Source organism: Odontesthes bonariensis, chromosome 4 (genome assembly GCF_027942865.1).
Source record: "Odontesthes bonariensis isolate fOdoBon6 chromosome 4, fOdoBon6.hap1, whole genome shotgun sequence".
Taxonomy (NCBI): domain Eukaryota; kingdom Metazoa; phylum Chordata; class Actinopteri; order Atheriniformes; family Atherinopsidae; genus Odontesthes; species Odontesthes bonariensis.
The window spans coordinates 37363979-37386768 of record NC_134509.1 but is presented as its reverse complement, the minus strand read 5'-3'; the positions used below and the strand labels follow the sequence as shown (position 1 = coordinate 37386768).

The following is a 22790-nucleotide window of genomic DNA, read 5'->3' as shown; positions in this document are numbered from 1 at the left end:
TTCACTGCAACAGCCTGAATTGCAGACGCTTATTCATTGAATGACACAAGTTCATTCCAATGACCTCTTTTTTTTTTTTATTATTTTTTTTTTTTTTTTTATTAAACCAGTATTGGTGGCTCTGTTTCTTGTAGTTAAATCAACACTTAAAATTTAGTTTGAGCTGCGTGAAAAATTTATTTTGTGAATTTTTTATAACCCTGGACAACACAGTTTTTACAAATGGTCAAATGGGAATTGAGGGGGGGGGTACCGGCAAGTGGATTGGCGCAATGTCTGCAGTGACGTGGACACCGTGTCAGTGTATCATGGTGAAGAATGCTGAGCCAAAAGGACAAACTGTCAATTTACTAGTCGATCCGTTTTCCAACCCTCAACTATGTTCATGAGCTGTAGGTAGTGATTGAAAGAATGAGATCTCAAATTACAAGCATCAGAAATTACCTTCATCCAAAGAGTGTCTGCGACCAAAAGGAAACCAAAGGAGTCATTTTGGGGTGGTTTGGGCATCTGTTCAGGATGCCTTACAGGGGAGGTGTTTCGGACATGTCACACCTGGAGGAGGACTTTCTAGAGAGAATATATCTATGCTTTCTTCTAGAAGAGCTGACGTAGGTGGCAGGGGAGAGGAAGGTCTTGAAAGGGACCTCACTTCTGAAAGGGAACTTGCATCTTTGGGGCCTGCTTAACCTGGGACAAAATCAGTATTGTTCTCTTTTGCATGTCAGTGAAGTGTAAAGGAAAAATATTGCTGTTCTATTTCTTTAACCTTTCCTCAGATAATAAGTAGAGATTAAAATATGAACCAATATTTCTTTAATTTGAAACATCGAAGCGGGACAGTTTTACAGTCCATAATTTGATCTTCAGTTATTAACAGAAAAAAAAGTTTCTAATTTGCCGAGAATTGAGCAATTTAGAGAATGTCCATTGTGTGCACTGATGTTGAATGTTCTCCTCGTGATAGATGGAGGGGACAGAATTTGAGATCGACGGTGACCTGAAGACGCTGCAGTTTTACTCCATAGAGGATGGAGACCAGGTGCTGGTCCGCTGGTCCACTGCCATGTCTATGTAGCTGTGCTTTTTACATGCCTATTTCAAGGAGTGTCCGCATCATTCATGGCTAAAAATGGAAGTGAATGTCAGGTTTGTAAATGTTTTTTAAGAGAATCATATGTACACCATGCATGATTAATAAATACAGTGAAGAGAATGTGTTGAAATGTACACATTTCTGCCTTTACGTGTACACATTGTTTTACGCATCTGGTCCTTGGTGTCTAAACGTTTTCAGACAGGATTTAAGTTACAAATTAGGGCTGGGCAACGATTTTTAATCTAATTATTCACATAATTTCCCTGATTAATCACGATTAATCGCATTTGTACGCACAATCCAAAAATTAATTCAAAAGTAGTGTATAGCTTTTAGCATTTAGTTTTATTTTAAATATACTGCCATATGAATGAAAGTGCCATAACATTTGTTGTGCAAACACACTTTTAACATCAGCATTTTTCTGTAGTTTTTCTGTAGAAGCCTCGCTCTACTGTCTGTTTCCTTGAATGACTTGCTGGTATCAGTTGTGTGTTTTGCCTCTTAAGTGATATTTTAGACTGGAACTACTACGGTGATAAGACAATTCAACTTGGCAGTGTTTACAGATGACTTTGGTTCTGTCGACTCCGCCGTCTGGAAGAACTTTAAAATGAAAATGGCTGAGTAAAAGTTCCGTACCCTTCTCCATGTTTGGTGGATCCGCCAATTACTTTCTTTTCCGGTTCCGCAGCAGACTGCAACAGACTTTTACAATAATAAAATAAATAATAAAACGGGTGGTTTGTGGTGTAGTGGGTTGAGCAGGCGCCCCATGTACAAGAGGCTATAGTCCTCGCTGCAGCTGGCCCCGGTTCGAGTCCCGTATCGGACGGCCCTGTGCTGCATGTCGTTCCCCCTCTCTGCCCCCTGCTTCCTGTCTCTCTGAACTTTCCTATCCATTAAAGGCACAAAAGCCCCCCAATTTTTTTTAATTATTATTATTATTATTATTGTTATTTATAGAAAATAAATAAAACACGTGTTAATGCGCGATAAAATATTTATCGGCGTTAAATAATTAATGCGTTAACGCGATAATAACGAGTTAACTCGCCCAGCCCTATTACAAATAAATAGTAAATCCAGGCTGCAAAGACTCAACAAGTACATGTAACTGATATCACACCAGCGCAATAATGAGCTGAAAGGATGCAACTCTTATGACAACTTATAATTAATTCCATCATAATTCCAAAACAGGTTTATTTGTTGGTGTTCACATTTTCATAAAAATTAAAGTTTCTACTTCCTCCTCTTTCACATGCAATTATTACATTAGAATGCAAGAAAAATAAAAAGACTCAATTGAAGATCAAAGATTCAATGTTGTTCTACTGAGGATTGAAATTCCATAAGAGCATACAGGTATATCTTTTCTGACTGAGGAATGAATTAAAATTTTTCCAGTTTCTTGTGGTGGAGTTATGTGTGTTATGGTAAATTCGATGTCTGCTAACCACTTGTCTTTTAAATGACACCTTGTTGTAGACCCAATGTCTGCAGACCATGTGTCTGTTGATTAACACAGAGACAATAATCATTCGAATGACCATTGTTACCAGATTCTGCATCTCCCCAAAGTGCGAGACCGTCCCCGGGGGGGTGGCAAGGAGACAAGAATACACACCTGAAAGAGCAAAACCCCTTCCTCCTGTATAAATGCTTCTGATTTCCTTTGTCCTGGGTCTTTCTTCACCATGAACGCTGACTGGTGCTGACTGACCCTTTTGCAGAAGAAAATAAACACGTGGCCGGCAAAAACGACAGAGATCTCTATATTTCATTTCTCATCAGAGGTATTAGAAAACAAGGGAAGATTTTTTTCCACGACAGTTTGTCTTCCATTCTAGTTGGTATTTGATTATGAAATAGAAAAAATACTTCAATTATCCCAAAGGGAAATTATATTGTTGCAGTAATTTATTTATTTTCTGTTTTGTAAAGCAATAATTACAAGCTAAAATTATAAACAGATATTGCTGTTGGTGGGAAAGAACTCCTCTATCTTTCTTTTTTGCAGCCTTAAACTGATCACACTCTGTTGTTTCAACATAATGTCATGAAGAGGATGGTCAGTGTTGCTCCTTAAATCCACCAACATGTGCAGCATTCTTTGTTTAACGATGAACTCCTGGGGCTCCTGAGCAGTTCCAAGCACAGAGCCAGCCTTCTTCATCAGTTTGTTCAGTTTCTTTGCGTCTCTGGCTCTGATGTCACTGCCCCAACAGATGGCTGCAAAGCAGATTGTACTAACAGACGTGTAGAAGATATGCAACATTTTGGTTCTTGCCTCCGCAAGAAGCACTGCCTGTTACGTCTTTTAACTCAATTTAGCATTTTCAGTTCAGTCTGCTGTCCAGGTAAACTTCCAGGTATCTGTATTCCTCACATCCATCTGTTTATCTTGGATGAAGACTTGGATGTTTACTCCTGGTCCTCTTAAAATTCCATGATCATCTCTTGTTTTTATTCTAAATTAGATGATTGTTCTTACACCATGCTACAAAGTGATTGACCAGTTCCCTGTATTCAGCCTCTTGTCCATCACTGATACACCCAACATCTGCAGTTATCGGAGTATTTCTGGAGATGACAGGACTCTGAGTTGTGATGGAAGTCCGAGGTGTACAGACTGAAGAGAAACCATGCCAGTTAAGTCTCCTGTGATGCTCCTATGCTGCTGACCACCTTCTCAGATACACAACCCTTCAATCTCACAAACTGTGGTCTCTTTGCCAGGTAGACAATAATCCAGGTGGTTGTGGATCTATCAACCTGTGTCTTCTGCAGCTTCTTGCATAACCGCCCTGCAAAAATCAAAGAACATGATCCTCACATTGCTGCCTGCTTTGTCCAGTTAAGAGAGGGCTTGCTGAAGCAGGTAGATGACGGCATGTTCAACACCAACCCCCGGGGCGATAAGTAAACTGTAGTGGGTCCTGAAAGGTGTTCATTAGCTTATTTAGGTGAGCCAATAACAGTCTCTCCAGAACTTTCATGATATGGGATGTTAAGGCAACTGGTCTGTAGTCGCTGAGGGGCAGATGCATTCGATTTTTAGGCACAGGAACTTTCTCTAGACTCAGGCTAAGATTGAAAAGCCGTGAAATCCCACATAGCTGTTATGATTTAGTCTTTCCATTCCTTTCAGTCTTTGTGGGCAGCCTTGATATCGCTGTGTTTGTACATTAACTTTCCTGTTAAGATTAATTTAACCTCCAATATTCAAGGTTTGCTCTTCAGGACTTTCCTGAGCAATTGCATTTTTTTTTCTATTGCAAAACACTTATGAGACAGGATGCATAGGGCTGGAAATGGAAAACAGAACAAAGTGAATAAAGTTATAAACGCTAAACAAGTGAACAGAGGCTTTTCATGGTGCATGATGTATGAATTACGGCATATGCTGTAAAGGTGTGTACCCTAGTAGATAAGGAAATATTTTGGGAACATTTCCTTTCAGTCACTTGGTGTTATCATAATGTATTCTTCAGGGAACCTTTTCAGGAATGTCCAGGAAAGTCATTTGCAAACATTCCTTTAAAGGGACACTATGTAATTTCTTCCCCCATCTAGTGGTGCAATTTTATTTTGCAAAGTCGAATGAATTTGCTCTCTAGTGCCTCGCGTTTTCAAATGTGCGTTGCAACTTCTTGAACTACGGCAGGCGGTATGTGTCAAGATTCAAGAAGCGATATATTCAGACTCAAGGTCCATACAAACAAAAAGACATCAAGGCACAGAGTACAAAGGATTACATAACACACATACAATAACACTATAAATACAGATGACAGATAACATGTCAGATAACATAAGTTGACATAGCCTTTGGTGTGCAAGCAATGCAATTAGTCATACTCCGGGTTACCTGAAGTGACGTCGACGCAGCGGTAGCGTTAGCAGCAGTGTGTTGCTATCTGGAAAGTGTTCTTTTAAATAAACTCCCGGTAAACTTACAAACTTTCTAATGCCTCGTTTTGTGAGTTAAGAGCCTATGTGTACTACGGTAGAAGTTTGGTAACAATCAATGCATTATTAGTGGGATAATTTACGAGATAAAATCTATTTACCATTAGCGCCAGTAATAAGCCATTCGCCGGACGTGACGTCAAATTGACGTAATTTCCGCTTGGAGGCCTGGCGTTGGGGAAAACGCGATTCAAAGTGCTTTATGTCCCTCTCGGCACTTCGTCGTTTTTCATAGACATGGCAGCCTCCATAGAGCTTGCCCGCTCTATGTAGATTCAGACAAGTTATTCTTCACTCAGGAGGATAATTGAGATTTTTGACAGAGATAATTTTACACCAATGAGGACTAATTTATGAATGAATATGTTGATTAATGACTTAATATATTACATAGTAGGGCTGGGCGGTATGGCCTAAAATGTATACCCCGGTAAAATTTTAGCCACTGACGGTATACGGTATATATCGCGGTATGGTACTTTTGTATATAAATTACAACAGAACAGTTTCTCAGTGGTTACCATAGCACCAAATAAACACTTTCAATCAGGATGTTTGCAGCAATATTAAATTAAATGTATTCTGCCAAACAGTAAACACAGGAAATATAAAAAATATATATGTTATATTTATATTTAAAAAATAAGAAAAGGTCAATTTCCTCGAATAAACTCTGTGAGAGAAAAGCCGCTGCCTCTTGGATAACGTAACTTTCATAGGCGCCTTCCACTTATTCAACATGCTCAAATATGCGTCATGTTTCAGACACCCCATTTGTGCATGTTAAGCTAACTGCTTGTTAATACGATAAGTTTTTTATTACTTTGCATATCTTCCAAAAGAGAAAATAATCAGGATTTTGAGGATGTTACCGTTACACACCAGCTGAGACACAGGGTCGCAAAACATTATGGGCGTGAAAATGAAACTTAGAAAATCGGCTCGGCGCATGCGCAAAACCACAAAGTAGAAAATCTCGACAAGTAGCAGAAATCGACAGAACACCGGCTTTGACTCGTTTCAAATCAGCATGGTTAGCCCGCAGGTGGTAAAACAAATAACTCGTGTTACCTTGTCTTGCGATTACTGTTGCCCGGCATATCCAAGCGGATGTTCAAAACTTTGCATTACTGCTGGACTCATGAGCTATTGCGGTATAAGGTATGCCAAAAAAATCTCTACCGTTGGTGAAAAATACCGCATAAGGTATGATACCGTGCATACCGCCCACCCCTATTACATAGTGTCCCTTTAAAGCTGCAGTTGGCAGGTTTTCAAAATTGCGAGTCTAAAGTCGGAAAATTCGAACTGATACAACTTTCAGGTCCCTCCCCCAACCTCTAACAAGCTCCGAATCGCCCCCCCAAACCCCTCCCCCTCTGTGGACGAGGTTGTGCACGTGAGTTCACACCAGTGTGAGCGCACACAAGCTGGGGCACTCACGCTCAGCAGCGTGTGCACAAGCTGTGATTGACAGGTAGGATTCCTCCACCCTAACTTGATTGGTTAAAAACAGCTGGGAGCGCTCAGTTTTTGCAAGCATGATTACAGGCTTCAGAGGGAGCAACAGATTTCGTTATTTTTTCTAAACAGCCTATTTAATATTCTACTTCCAGAATCCCATGACAGTTCAAGCTAATATGACTAAAAAAAAGTTGCCGACCGCAGCTTTAAGGTCCCTTGGAGATTACTGTGTGCTAGGGTGGTAATTTAGATGGACATATTTCAGGATTCCAATAAATGCCCCCACACAAATAAACCCAAATTATTTTAAAAGATTAAAAAAAGAAAACTGAGCATCCATCAGATATTAAAAATAGAAAGTGGTGCCACCAAAACTCAAAGACCAGAAGCCAAGGTAACCCTGAAGGAGCTTTAAAACTCAGTGTACAGACACTCAGAGATTACAGTGTCTGTACATAGGACCACGACCAAATGTATACTCCATAAATATGGTATATAAGAGTGGTCAAGAAATAAATAAATGAATAAATAAAACATTGATTGAAGAAGAAGAAAAAATTGCATGAAAAGCTTTTTTGACTTCACCAAAGTGCATCTATTAGTCTCTCCAAACATGAAGTAGGTGCTCTGGTCAGATAAGCCTGAAACTGAATTTTTGGGGCATTAAGTAACACCACATGGGGCATAGAACCATCATACCAAGCGCTAGTTGAATGTTTATGGGGAAAGACATATTTTGAAAGGCCATGTGAAAGCCCAGACCTCATAGAGAACTTTGGTATGACCTAAAGGTTGCTGTATATAAACAGAATCCATCCAGCCTGAAAGATATGAGCATTTTTGTCATGAGGAATAGTAAAAATCCCAGGGACTAAAGGTGACAAAATTATAGGGATCCCCAAGAGACTTGCAGCTGTAATATAGCTGCATTTGGAGGTTTTACTAAAGGGACTGGGGAGATGAAAATTCAGACATCCATTACAAGTTTTACAATAAACAAAAAAAAAGTACACCTTCAAACTGTCAGTGTGGCATATTGTGTTGATCAAAATCCATTTCAAGTCCAGGTTGTAGATACGAAAAATGCCAAAGGCATGAATACTTTTTCAAGGGATGTTATCTAGAGCAGGAAAGGAAAAAAATCTAATTACAACCATTATGAAATAAATAATAGTAAACACTTGGGTGGAGCCACCCTAACCAACCCTCACTGGAGCAAATCCTTCTGCAGAGGATGGAGCTTTTTGAAATTTAACCATGTAACATTTGAAATAGAGAATATGACCGTAACAGGGCCCATTGACCGCTGGGATAGGCTCCAGCCCCCCCGCGACCCGACCGACGGATTCAGCGGGTATAGAAAATGGATGGATGGATGAATATAACCGTTTTCCTTTTACAAATAGTAGTACATATAACTCACATTATTCCTATCATAGACTTTGTACGTAACGAGCAGTGAACAGTTACCACTCCATACAAGCACAGGACATGTATTTTTTTCCCCTTTAAAAAAAAAAAAAAGGTTTATATGGCAAATAATTAAGACTTGGTTTCAGATTATGGCAAGTATCTAGGAAGTTAAAATCACTGAATACAACATGTGGCATGGGGCAGGACAAACAAGTCTGATCCTTGGAGGCCCCACCTCACAATTTACAGGAACTGCTACTGACAGCTTGGTGCCAGATATCACAGCACACCTTCAGAGCTCTAACTGAGTCCATGACTTGAAGGGTAAGGCCTGTTTTAGCAGAAAAAGGTGGACCTGTCTAATATTAGGTGAGTGATCATGATGTTATGGCTGATGTGCATATAGTTCTGTCTTTTTTAGAACATTTGTGCAGGGATGTCTTTTTCCACCTCAGCAGAGATCTTCAAAGGGCCTATTGGGGGTTCATGTTAGATTCAAGTCAGAGTCGTAGTAAAGAGCCTTAGAATACATGTCACTGACTGTCCTCACAAACGGAGACAAGCATATGTGTGTGAGCTATTGTGCAATAATGCTCTCAAACAAAGGTCTGCAGGAGTGGTAACTACTTTCAGTGGTTGACATTTGTTCCTGACAGATGTGATGCATTTTGAGCTGTGCCTTACAGTGGCAGTGAGCACCAAAGCGCTTTGGAATGAAAAAAAATTAATACGTCTTTCCCATGAGACAACACAGGCTTCAGTACTACTAAACTGTTTATGATTATTCTTTTTGTGATGCCATGTCATTAATTAGCTGAATATTTTGCCCAGCATATTTTCAGTAAGTAGAAACCAACAGAGAACACAAGTCAAGCTGTGTTCAGAAACAGACGGACGCACGGTAGTTTGAATCAGCAAATGACAATTGGCTGAAGAAAGAATAAACCGTATTTATCATTTAATAAGTAGAAATGATTATTCTACAAAAAAAGAACATTTAAGCCTTTGTGAAATTGTAAATGGACTGTATTTGTACAGTGCTTTCCTAGACTTGCCGACCACTCAAAGTGCTGTTGCACAACATGCCACATTCACCCATTCACTCATACAGCATGCCTTAAGCTACACAGGGTTTTCTTCTACACATTCACCCACAACGAAAATAGCTACATTTTACTCAAACTGCAGAGAAGGTTTGGAACATTTTTCTGGATGGCTTTAGGAAGAATTTTTCCTTATTTTGAGTCTGTTGGAATCCTCTTTGAAGATGACTACAGCTACTGTCCTTTATCATGGAGCAGGCCAGGAGAAGAGGCTGAGCCTTGAGATTTTAACCTCTGAACCTCCTAACGAACAGAACAGGACAGGAAGGATGACTTGAAACAGGTGACTGACTGGTGAAATGAAAAATGTTTTATTAAGGCTTATAGGCTTTTAATGTAATATCTTTGGTTGATGGTCAGTACAGGCAAAGCATTTCCTGTTAACAGACATCTGAGCAGCCAGCAGGACTGCAACAACACTGACTGCAGACACAGTCTCAATTATTCTCTGCACTGCAACAATGCTGAGAAAAAGAATTTATATGGACATTTACCACACAACTTTTGCCTGATATAGTGATAATTCAACATCTTTCCAGTTTCATTATTAAACTGATAAAGAAATATGTTGTTGAGTTCACAAGCAAAAACAACAAACTGATTTTCTCATTTTTCAAAGCTTTACATGGTCTTCACTTTAAATTGAGGCTGGGATCACTATTTTTCTATTGAAGAAAATCCAGAAAAAGGCATACTTACCACAAATCATTTTTTGTTACAGGTTATTAAAGCTTTTCTAGTAAGACTGCTCTGTATCTGCCATTACTAACAAGAAAAAGGGCTCTACGACTTTCAATGTGGCATTCTAAAATCCAATTTAAATCTAATATTAAAAAAAATTCTTTGTACAACATTCAGTGTAATAAACTTGGAAATATACTGCTTTTGAAGTTTAATTATATCCTAATTAAATTTGATTTCTAAAGAAAATGACATGTACTGTCTTTTTCCTGCAAACACCTTCACAGTAATAATAGCCATCCTCAATCATATAAAACTCAGGCTCACATCACCACTATTAAAAAAAACAACAACATTGTCATCTGCATGTAAGATAATTATTTACAAGTTCACAAAAAAACACAATGTGAGTTTTAAAATGAACCAAAGGATAAGTGTAACATCACCACTGGATCTGGATTCTGTTAGTGGTCCACCTTAAATGTTCACATCAAAATGAACTGAGATCATCAGTCATGTGACAGAAACAAATCATGGAAAGAAACTTTTTTTAAAGCATTTTGCTACTTTATCCACAAAAGATTGATGAAGTAAGATAATATCTATATTTTTTTTACCTTTATTGTGGTTATTTATATCATCACAAATCAAACCAAAAGAAATTACTCCGATAATATCACATCTTTTCACGACTATGCATTGTTTGTCATCATCTGACTGCAGCTGAATTATTAAGAAAAGTTCAAAAAGCTAACCCCCCCCAGTAACTTTGCATTGCTAGCTTAACATCAGATTGATCCTTGCATATAACTTTAAGAGCACATCTGTAACAAAGCAAACAAGCAGGTTAGAAAAGATCCAAAAACATTACAAACATAACATGAAGTGTATTGTTCATCTAAGTTTCAAATATATATTGCCCGGTCAGTCATCTGCTGTCTTTGAAAAGACAAACCATCTTTTATTTATGTCAGTTATTTCACATGTTGGACTGAAACTCTCAAAGCATGAGTCCTGGTCACAAATCATCTGAACTTAACAGTAACAGGCAGAAAGTGACTTGTCTCACCTGAAGTATGACATCATAAATACTGCGATCGAAGGTTTGAACAGCTTTCAATGGCTGAAAAGACACATGAACTCTTAAATGATCCAAGAAAAGTTCTGTTTAATTCAGAAAAGTAGGATACTCGAAAAGAAAGAAAAACAATATATTTTTTTCCCCTTGCAGCAGCAGCAGCAGCGGTATTGTCGCTCTGCAGACTTACAGGTTCCTCTCCACACATGGGCCATCAGCGGTGTCCGGGCAGCGACAACTGAACCCTCCCAGCCGTGGAAGACAGAGGTGAGAACAGCCACCGTTGTTGGAACAGTAGTTATAAACTAAACAATGGGAAGAAAGGAGGGATACAAGCTTAGGAAGTCAATGACACCAGGGCTGTTACTTTAAACATCAATCAAATCAGGTAGCCGAAAGCTGCTCTAACTTAGACTCTTTTATTATACCTCCCTCTGGCAGTGAGAAACAAGAAACTGCCTACAAGGAGGAAACTTCCTTCACCAAACTCACAAAAACAAAATAATTTAATTCGGGATAAAACTCTCCAAAAGGCCCAACAGCAAGAGTGAAAACATCCTAATGCACTGTTGGATTTATTACGTCTTTGTTGACAGATCAACCAGCTGCTGGTGCAGCGTGTAAAAAAACATGACTGCAGCTTTAGGGACTTGATGAATATTTGTCAGTGCCTGCTGAAACTCGCTGACCCACTGGTGTTCCGGAGAAACCAGCACGTGAAGCCGTCTCTCATTGCCGCTTGCTGTATAGTTCCGGGCTCAGCTGTGAGACCACAGATCCACAGCTGGCCTCTCTGAGGATGCATCAGCCTGCATTTCCCACGCATATATCCATCCATGTGCTATATGAGCCTGCAGTACTACACTCACTGTGCACATCTGTACTCCCACTGCATTAAACTGCAGTCTGTTGGAAACAAACATGACATCATACAGTGAGGGGCCACAACAATAAAATCCCTGTGCAGGTCAGGACCTCCTTTTCCCTTCTTCTTCCTTTCATTTTGGTGCAGGTTGATTTTAGTTTCCTCTGTTTAAAAAGTGCTATCCCATAATTCCTTTGCTTTTAAGACATCTTGTCAAAGTTTAATCTGGCCTTGTATGCTCGAGATTTATGGCTTGTTTGCAGCTTGTGATGAACTGTCTGTGTCTGCCCGCGTGAAGTCTTCTCTTTATGGTGGACCTGCTGGACCTAAACCCTTTGTCCACCGTACTCAAAGTCGCCGTCCACGTCGTCAAAATCTGATAAATATGCTGCCATGTTGCACAAAACTAGCAGTAGTAAACTCCATGTGAAGTTAGCCGACCGTCACAGAGCATGGAGTTAATGAGCTGTGCTGCAGCGGCGCGCGTCAATGACGTCATCCCACCAGACGTGTGTGTAGAAAGCTCCAGGTGTGACCCTGGACGACGAACTGTCGTTCTCGCCAAACATCGCATCAGTGACCCTTTCCTGCCGATTCCTCCTCTACAACATCCGGAGGATTCGCCCCTTCCTCACCGACAAGGCAGCACAGGTGCTCATCCAGGCTCTTGTCATCTCCCGCCTGGACTACTGCAACTCCCTCCTTGCTGGCGCCCCGGCTTCTGCCATCAGACCTCTGGAGCTGGTTCAGAAAGCTGCTGCTCGTCTGGTGTTCAACCTCCCCAAGTTCTCCCACACCACTCCCCTTCTCCGCTCTCTACACTGGCTCCCTGTAGCTGCTCGCATCCAGTTTAAGACTCTGGTGCTGGCCTACAGGGCAGTGGAAGGAACAGCTCCTTCATACCTCCAGGCTATGGTCAAGCCCTACACCCCCGCCCGACCACTTCGCTCTGCGGCCACCAGGCGCCTGGCTGCCCCGTCACTCAGGGGTCCCTGCGCACGATCGACACGGTCACGGCTTTTCTCTGTTCTGGCACCCCGATGGTGGAACGATCTCCCGACTGATATCAGGACAGCTGAGTCGCTGCCCATCTTTCGCCGCAGGCTGAAAACCCACCTCTTCAGGAAAAACTACCCTGCTCCGTCCTAGTTCCTTACGCACTTATTGTTTCCTCCACCACTGGCACCCTCTATATTTTCATTACCCCCTACCCGAACCAGGGTTTGAATCCCATTCCTGCTTTTCTTACCTCTTTTATTTCTTCCCCTACCCGAACCAGGTTTTGCATCCCATTCCTGCTTTTCTTACCTCTTTTATTTCTTCCCCTACCCGAACCAGGGTTTGCATCCCCACCCCGCTGTGACTGGTGTGCAGTTGGTGAGAGGCTGAGGTACCTGACTTATCGCACTTACTCTAGCACTAGTTTTGCTCTTAGCTGTTTGGTATTGGAAGGAAATGCACTTATGATTTCTTGTGATCTGAAGTTCTTTTGCCTACCGATGTTGTACGCACTTATTTGTAAGTCGCTTTGGTTAAAAGCGTCTGCAAAATGACCGTAATGTAATGTAATGTAATGTCTATAAGCCCCCTGTGATATCCGTGATCTTTATAATAACGGAGACGGAGACAGTGATAAGTTTGACTGTTTACTGAGTAACTCCGAGCTGAACTGAACATACAGTCACCTAACTGACAAGGTATATGGAAGCCACTAGGTGGCGATCAATCACTAAATAAAGTAAGATCCATACATAACACTCCTCCCTTTTAAGTATAGAAAACCTTTTTTTTCTTTTTTTTACTTGCTACAACACATAAAAATAAGCAAGAGATTATTCCTAATATGACTTAGCTGGTGCCTGTTCTAAGCAATACTACTGTACTCTCTGAAACTAAGAGATCCAACAATAAGGTTACCAAAACTTAATTCCCTTTACCTAAAAACCCCACCCAATCACAAATCCAGTCTCTTTGGAGCAGTGTGGCATCTTTGAGGGTACCTTTGTGGTTCTGGCGCAATGGTGGGAGCCATAGTTGGTGGCATTTGTGCTGTTGAAGGTGAGGCGACCTGCACCGGAGCTGGGGTGTGTGAAGTTACCGGTGGCCAAGCTGAGGTGTGTATATAAACTTGGGGCTGATGAGGTGCTACATTTTGATCCTCATCGTTGGCCCCAGTAGGCCCTGGTGTTGCAGGTGGATTTCTCTCCCAGGCTGGTAGCGCTATGTCATGGTCACTTGCAGTGTTCGTGGCCTTGCCCCTGGCCACTTCTCCAGATTCTTTTGAGGCCAGCATGTGATCAATATGAACCATGCGCTCTCGTAATCCATCATGAATCAGGTAAGTCACTGGCCCTAGCTGCTTTGCCACTGTTGCCTTTTTCCATTTCTCCTTCCCCTCGCGGAAGTTTCTGACCTGGACCAGATCTCCTGCATTGAATTCCCGCAGAACAGACGAGGGCCGGTCATGGTATGCTTTTTGTTTGGCCTGTTGGGCCTCCATGAACTTTGCACGGTCAGGTCTGAGAAGACTGAATCTGGTTCGCAACTGCCGCTTTAAGAACAATTCTGCTGGTGTGCAGCCTGTCACCGAATGGGGTGTACTGCGGTACATTAGGAGGAAGTTCGCAAGCTGATGCTGAAGAGGGGTTTTGGTGGCTGCAGGGCCATCACTAAGCACCTGCCTCAGCAAAGACGCTTTCAGTGTCTGCACTGATCTCTCTGCAGCCCCATTTGAGGCAGGGTGGTACGCTGGGACCAAAGTCTGCTTGATTCCATTATTCTTCAGGAACCCCTGGAATTCAGCAGAGACGAACTGCGGCCCATTGTCGCTCACACATTCTTCTGGCAATCCATAAGCTGCAAATAGACCCCGAAGAACATCAATGGTTTTTGATGCGGTTGTGGAGGTCATGTGGACCACCTCAAGCCATTTTGAGTGGCTATCCACCACCACCAGGAAATGTTGCTTGTCTTTTTCAGCAAAATCAATGTGGATCCTTTGCCATGCTCGAGTTGGCCACTTCCAGCAGTGCAGTGGTGCCACCCCAGGCATGTTCCTCATAGCCTGACAAGCTTGGCAACTTTGTGCTTTGACTTCAATGTCATTGTCTATTTTAGGCCACCACATGCAACTCCTGGCTAAAGCATCTGCCCTGGTGTCCCTCATGTAAGTCATTCAGCAGTCGTTCTCTGTGCATTGGAGGAATGACCACTCTAAGCCCCCATAAGATGCAGCCATGATCTGCTGAGAGCTCAGACCTTTTACTGAAAAAGGGTTTCAGCAGGCTATCCTGCAGTTCATCAGGCCAGCCCTCCAGAATGTAGTTCAGCACTTTGCTGAGAACAGGATCTTTATTGGTGCCTTCCGCTATCCCAACAGCTTGCACTGGCAGTTCATTTACATAGGAGAAGTAGAAGATCCCCTGCTCCGCTGCCGTGTCATCGTTCTGTGTTCTTGGTAATCTGGACAATGCATCTGCATTTCCATGATCCTCTGATCTGCGGTACTCAATGTCATATGTGTACGCCATGAGAATTAGTGCCCAGCGCTGCATTCTTAGTGCTGCCAGAGTTGGAATAGCTGACTTAGGTCCCAGAATGGCTAACAGTGGCTTGTGGTCAGTAGTCAGTATGAATTTCCGCCCATAAAGGTATTTGTGAAACTTTCTGACTCCGAAGACAATTGCAAGTGCCTCCTTCTCGATTTGTGCATACTTCTTTTCTGCCCCTGTCAGGGTGCGGGATGCGAATGCAATCGGCTTTTCTTCACCATTCTCCAACACATGTGAAATCACTGCCCCCACCCCATACGGAGAAGCATCACAGGCCAGCCGCACTTGTTTTCTTGTGTCATAATGCTCTAGCGCTGTGCTTCCCAAGAGCTGCTCCTTACCCTGCTGGAAAGCAGCATCGCAGGCAGATGTCCACTCCCAAGGCGCATCTTTCTTTAGCAAAGCATGAAGTGGCTGTAGCAGAGTGGCTAAATCTTTCAAAAAACGTCCATACTAATTTAAGAGGCCTAAGTACGACCGCAACTCTGACACATTTGTAGGCCTAGGAGCATTCACTATGGCTGTCACTTTTTCCTCTGTGGGGTGCAGGCCCTCTCCATCAATGAGGTGCCCCAGATATTCCACTTGGGTCTTCATGAACTGACATTTTGTAGACTTTGCCCTGATTCCAAATTTCTCTAGTCTGCACAAGACCTCTGCCAATCTCAGTAAGTGGGCTTGCTTTGTGTCTGCTGTGACAAGTATGTCATCCAAAAAATAGGTGACTCCCTCCAATCCCTGCAGCACCTGATCCATAACTCCCTGAAAAATTGAGGGTGCACTGGAGATGGTACCTATACAGGCCGCGATGAGTATTTACTGTCAAATACTTCTCAGATTCTGGGCTCAGTTCTAGTTGTTGGTATGCGTGCGACAGGTCCAGCTTTGAAAACCACTTACCCCCTGCCAAGGTTGCAAACAGATCTTCTGTATTTGGCAGTGGGTATGTTTCCTCCTCCACACTGTGGTTAATGGTGCCTTTGTAATCGCCACATAATCGGATGCTTTTGTCTGCCTTTGGGACTACCACTACAGGTGAGGCCCACTCACTGCGATCCACCTTAGAGACGACGTCCATGGCTTCCAGCCTGTCCAGTTCTTTCTCCACAGCCTCCTTTAAGGCATAGGGTAGTGGTCTGGCTTTCTTGAAAATGGGCTTGGCCTCTGGTTTGATTTTGATTTGTGCTTTGAACCCCTGGATGGCGCCAGGCCCCTCCTGAAACACCGACTCATATTGCTGGAGCAACGCCGCCACCTCTGGTTGCTGATCAATTTTGTGTTCAACAGCAAATATGCTCGTCCAGTTGAGTCTTATCTTCTTCAACCAATTTCGCCCTAGTAGCGCAGGCCGGTCCCCTTTAACGACTACAAGTAGCAGTGTCTGCCTCTGCGTGTCGTATCTGACAGCCACGTTTACTTGACCCTTCAAGGGAATGACATCTCCAGTGAAAGTTGTCAATGTCAAATTGCATTGCTGGAGGGGTAAATGTGCTAGGGCCTGCTGGTACACTTTCTCAGACACTAGTGTCACTACAGCTCAAGTGTCTAACTGCATTTGCACTGGACTGTCTTCAATGTGCATCTGCACGTCAATGCCTCGATTCCCATCTGTAGCTGTGTACACTGACAAAATTCCAAAAAGCTCATTTTCACTTTCATTAACTGCATCCTCTTGTTCAACATACTGGGTTGGCATAGCTTTGTTCCTATTTCTGCATGCTCGAGCAATGTGCCCCATTTTCAAACAACTGTGACATTTTTCAGTCTTAAATTTACAACTGCTGGCTGCATGTTTGCCTCCACAGCGATAACACTGCTGTGTACTCACGTCTGCCGATCCGTCGCGTTGGTTACCACTCGCATTGGCACGCCTCATTTGCTCACGTTTCACCTTCTGGCTGGATACGGTGCACACCTCTGATGATGTCGCCATTGCCTTGTCTGATAATTCCGTTGTGTTTTTAGATGCCATTTCCATCGTGCAGGCAATGTCGCAAGCAGTTTTGAAAGTCAACTCCCGTTCTGTCAGAAGTCGTTTTTGCATAGCTTCTGACCACAGTCCACAGACAAATCTGTCCCGGAGCGCTTCATCCAAATGTCCAGCAAATTCACAGTGTATGGAGAGCTGTTTCAGAGCTACCAGAAAACTGGTTACACTTTCGGTTTCTTGCTGGCTTCTCCGTTGAAACCGGAATCTTTCCCCAATCACATTCTTTTGTGGTTTGTAATGATCAGTGAGCTCCTTGATAAGTGCTTTGTAGCCCATAGTGCTAGGTTTTGTTGGAGCAGTTAAGTTCTTCAGTAGGCGATATGCGTCTGGCCCAATCGTAGATAAGAAAGCACTGACCTTTTTGTCGGCATGCACCGCATTCGCAATTATCCACTGTTCGAAACGTTCGAGATAGGATTCAAAATCTTCTTCCGATTCCTTATACTGCCCAATGCTACCTATTTGGAACGCCATGGTGCTAGCACAAGTTCCGTTTCAACAGTCAGTTGTTATCCTCAGACCGTAACTTTCCCTTCTGTACTTGTCCTTTATCCTTTCGGTGTCTTTCTTTGATTATTTCCCTTGCATTAATCCCATCCTCGTCGCCACTGTGATATCCGTGATCTTTATAATAACGGAGACGGAGACAGTGATAAGTTTGACTGTTTACTGAGTAACTCCGAGCTGAACTGAACATACTGACAAGGTATATGGAAGCCACTAGGTGGCGATCAATCACTAAATAAAGTAAGATCCATACATAACACCCCCGATAGCCCCCAATAACAACAACATGGCAGCTATGAGCTAACAGTGCAATAAGTACGCGTTCATTCATTCATTCGCCTTAAAGTATTGGTGAAATAAAGACAGATAATGCCTTAATGCGGATTTACAGTTGACGCGTCGCTCACGGCAGTGGCGGCCCGTGACGTCAAAATGAGGTTTCAGGCCTGGGCGCTTGCCTTGAAAAGACGGCGCAGCGCTTTGTCGTGCACCAGTCGATTTTTGTAACTTGGCTGCGCCGAGAACGACAAACCGGATGGACCAATTTGAGACCAGGCTCAGTCAGGAGGTGCGTTTGTACAGGCACCTGTACGAAACTGCAGTGAAACAGCACAGGGACCACGTAAACTCCCAAAACTCGCGGACAGAGATTGGCAGAACTTTGGGGAAAGAAAGAGAGTTCTGGAAGAATGTGTGGAAGAAGCTACGGGACAGATACGTGAAGGCAAAGAAGAGGGCAGAGACTCCAAGTGGTGATGCCGGGGGCTTCAGACCTTCACCTCTTTTAACTGAATTAAAAAAAATTTAATTATCCAGATACTGCAGCAGTATCATTGATGACAGTGTTCCTGCTCTTGACAGTGGCATTGTTTTCTTCTCGACTTTCATGGTTGTAGAGTAGCGGTAACCTTCACGTAGCAGCGACACCTCTGTGACGGAGAAAATTGCAACTACTGGCGCATCGACTTGAGCCACTATATATAGCCGGCACAAAATCGTGACGTCATCAACACCGCTCACGCTAGCAGACGCGGCAAACATGCTAGAGCCTTTATTTAAAGGCTGTATTGTCGATGCCCTGTTCACTCCCGTTATATGGATGTACGTGGATCTCGAGTAATCTAAATGGTGTCCGACTTTCACCAAACTGTTATCGGTGAGTAGATGAATGGATTTTATGGTCCAGGTTTAAAAACAAAAAAAAAACGAACTTCCCCCAAAGTCAAGACACGGTAGACTTAAGCTGAATCCATGGCAGCTGCATCAATATGAACCAACCGATCAGGAGTCTGTGGATGTATACACCTCATGATGCTTTGGGTCAGGTACGCCCCAAACTTTCTGTACATTTAATCAGCTGACAGTCCTTCCTTTTTTTAATGAATCGTTGTGGAGGTATAGATGATTATGATTCTCCTGCAGACGCTCCCCTCAACACAACAGTCCATGTTGTTATTATCCACTTCCTGTTCGAGTGTCCTTAAATCTGAGATTGATCCAAGTGAATCTATTGTTAGCGTGATTAGTCTGTGCGGTTACACAGTTTGGGGCTGAATGCGTCACCATCTGGTTGATCATCATCAACAATGATTTTTGATTTAGCATAAAAATTGGATGCAGAAGAAAACAGCTTGTCTTGTTCCGTAGGGACTTAAGCTAACCCCCACAAATGCCCGCTTATATATTCAAGGCTTATTCCCAACACATCATGAAGTTAATCTGTGTAAAGCTAAAAGCTTGGTGAGGCAGCTAAGTGAATCCTGGTGAGCCACAGGAGTGTGGCAGCAAAGCCAATCACTGTCACGTGAGCTTCAGATAATGTCGTGGTCGTGATCTTCACAAGCATAGTTCATGGGGCATGACATGTTACTGAAGACGCAAGGCAGAACAGAAGAATCATCCCATGCAAACACACATAACGCAGAGCCATGCAGGTGAAGTACAAAAGGCCCTCATAAACTGTCCTCAAAGCAGATATTTTGGTTTGTCAGGAGACACAAATCACACGAACAAAGGCTTGGATCCTTAATAAAGTGTCCGACTGAGGCCACAGGAACAATAGTTGGACCTCCCTGCTGCAGTAATCATTAATATTCCTGCGATTGATTTGTCAAAATGTTTTACGAGATGAAAGGTTTATATAAACAGAAGCTTTGTGTTTGTCCAAAACATTTCTGCTTGCAGAGAAGTGAGACATCCAAGCACTCTGACAGACTGCTCAGCAGAAGAAATGACTGCTTTAAACAGGTCAACTGTTCATGTTGCTTACAGTCTTTATGCTGAGCGAGGTTAACTACCTGACTATAGCTTTGCATTTTCTCTGATCCTCTCTTCTCACTCTCTTGCTTCCTTTCCCTTAGCAGACATTGGGCCTCATGCAACAACCGTTCGTACGCACAGATTTGTTCTTAAGTCGTGCGTAAGAGTGATTTAAGAGAATTTGCGCATTCACCAATCTCTTCGTATTTTACGTTTTCTTTCAGGTACGAACAGAATTTACGAGTGCTACAGACCTGTCATAGGAGTTTCCTAAAATAGGCCGCTGTTATTCCAATCAAGTTTGCTTGACTAATGGATTGTATATTTAATTACTTTGAAGCAAACCTAAATAAATATATACATTATACCCCATAATGATGCTGATATTACTGTTTGACTTAAATTATGCACTAATTGAAGGTTAATTTGACTCTGTACATAACAAGGTCAATGGGAAGTGTAACCAGCGGCTGACTTGCTACTTTTGGATGCCTTAGCGCATGTGTGCTCCGAGACCGTGTAGACAGACAAATGGCTGACCAGATTGCCAAGGACTGTGCTGCTGCAAATATGCAACTTGCTAGATAGATAGATAGATAAATACTTTATTCATCCCAATTTGGGAAATTGTTTTGTTGCAGCAGCATACACTAAAATATATGAAAACAATTAAAGTAAAAACAAGCAAATAGAATAGAATAAAAATAAATATAAAATAAATATAAAATAAATAAAATAAATAAAATAAATAAAATAAATAAAATGAAAATAGTGAATAAGCATTCGCTATATACAAATCTACAGTATTTTTATTTATTATTATTTTTTTTTCCTTTGTTGTTGTTTTTTAGGAGAGACTTCAAGCCTATTGAGCTTGAAGTTCTCTTCCAGCCAGAGGGGAGGTGTTATAGATGGTGATGGCTGCTGGTAGGAAGGATTTCTTGAATCGGTCCTTGTGACAGCGGAGCTGGATGAGCCTGTTGGAAAAGGTGCTCCGCTGTCCAACCAGCAGCTGGTGGAGAGGATGGGTGTGGTTATCCATGATGGATTGTTGTTTGTTGTTTGTTCAGTGTCCTCCTCTCCACCACAGATTCAAATGAGTCCAGTTTGCAGCCGATGACAGAACCAGCCTTCTTAGGCTACGGCTACACGAAAACGAAACGAGGTTTTTTTTGAAAACGGGTACGAAAATTCTTGCGACCACACGGCAACGTGCTGCTGTAAAGAATCAGGTCCAGACGAAAACGATGAAACGATGCAGTACACACGCCACTGTGTCACGCCACGCTGTGAGACAATAGAGAAGTGTTAAAATTGGCTCACAGCGTCAACGTTTGACTGACGCAAAAACGTTTTAGCTGTAACAATGGAAACGAAACGAGGCCGTTTTCAAACTTTCCCACTCTGGAACCCGTTTTCAAAAACTATCGTTTTGGGGTAGTGGGAACGCCGGCTCCGTGTGGCCGCGACAGCGAAACGATAAGAAAAAGTATCGTTTACAGTGAAAAACGTTTTCGTGTAGCCGCAGCCTTAATAAGTTTATTAAGCCTGCTGGTGTCACCGGCTCTGATGCTGTTCCCCCAGCAGACAATAGCGAAGAAGAGTGCACTGGCAACAACAGACTGATAGAACATCTCCAACATCTTGCTGCACACGTTGAAGGATCTCAGCTTCCTCAGAAAATAGAGTCGGCTCATCCCCTTCTTGTAGACAGCATCGGTGTTGCATCCAGTTCAGTCCGTTGTCCAGGTGCACTCCCAGGTACTTGTAGTCCTCCACCACTGCAACATCCTCTCCCAGAACGCACAGAGGCTTTGGAGCCGTCCTCCTCCTTCTGAAGTCAATGACCATCTCTCTGGTCTTTGCCACATTCAGAAGCAGGTGATTTCTTCCAGACCAATCCACAAAATCCTCTACCAGCGCTCTGTACTCCCCCTCCTGTCCATCCCTTATACAACCAACAACTGCAGAGTCATCCGAAAACCTCTGCAAATGGCATGACTCTGAGTTGTATTTAAAGTCTGTGGTGTACAAGGTAAACAGGAAGGGAGACAGCACAGTCCCCTGAGGAGCTCCTGTACTACCAACCACCACATCAGACAGAACACTGCCCAGCCGGACATACTGTGGTCTGTCTGTCAGGTAGCTGGCAATCCAGGAGATGATGGATGTGTCGACCCCCATGACCTGCTGTTTGTCACTGGACCTGGCTGGATCGTGTTGAATGCACTCCAAAAATCGAAAAATGTGATTCTCAAAGTGCAACCCGATCCATCCAGGTACGAGTGAGCACGCTGCAGCAGGTAAACAACAGTATCATCCACGCCCAGGTGAGGCTGGTAGGCAAACTGTAGAGGGTCAAGGGAAGAAGCCACCTGCGGTCTGAGATGCGTCAAGACCAGTCTCTCCAGCACCTTCATCACATGAGATGTGAGGGTTACTGGTCGGTAATCACTGAGTCCAGAAGGAGTCGTCTTCTTCGGGACAGGAACCACGCAGGACGTCTTCCACAGTGCTGGGATCCTCTCTAGGTACAGGCTCAGGTTAAACAGGTGCTGGAATACCACAGACAGCTGGCTGGCACAGGTCCTCAGAACTCTGGGGCTGATGCCATCAGGTCCTGCAGCCTTGCCTTGGTAGAGTCTTTCCAGCTGTCTCTTCACCTGGCCAGTACTCACAGTCAGGCGGGGGAGGGGGGTTGATGCCTCAGTGGGGTAAAAGCAGTCCGGAGGTGAGGTAATAAAGTCCAATGCACTCAGCAGGGGGGGTTGAGGAGTGGAGGACAAAGGCGTTGAGAGCAGTCGG

At 43.0% G+C, this 22790-nt stretch overlaps 2 protein-coding genes across 3 annotated transcripts in view; one reads left to right on the top strand and one right to left on the bottom strand.

Annotated features, from left to right (window-relative positions):
* tbce (tubulin folding cofactor E) overlaps nucleotides 1-2853 on the top strand; it is a 28518-nt gene extending 25665 nt beyond the window's left edge. The window contains exons 17-18 of one of the 2 annotated variants that reach the window (XR_012769644.1): nucleotides 968-1149; nucleotides 2665-2853. Coding sequence is in view for 1 of the 2 variants with exons in the window: in XM_075464126.1 (XP_075320241.1) it covers nucleotides 968-1078 (111 nt within the window). In the remaining variant the exon portion in view is untranslated. Of the gene's footprint in view, nucleotides 1-967; nucleotides 1217-2664 lie in introns of those variants that run through there. The other variant, XM_075464126.1, reaches the window with a different exon arrangement.
* An 8030-nt stretch (nucleotides 2854-10883) lies between these two features.
* LOC142379047 (nidogen-1-like) overlaps nucleotides 10884-22790 on the bottom strand; it is a 104922-nt gene continuing 93015 nt past the window's right edge. Inside the window, exon 20 of the mRNA XM_075464125.1 lies at nucleotides 10884-11118. Within this exon, the coding sequence (XP_075320240.1) occupies nucleotides 11000-11118 (119 nt within the window). The 3' untranslated portion in view covers nucleotides 10884-10999. The remainder of the gene's footprint in view (nucleotides 11119-22790) is intronic.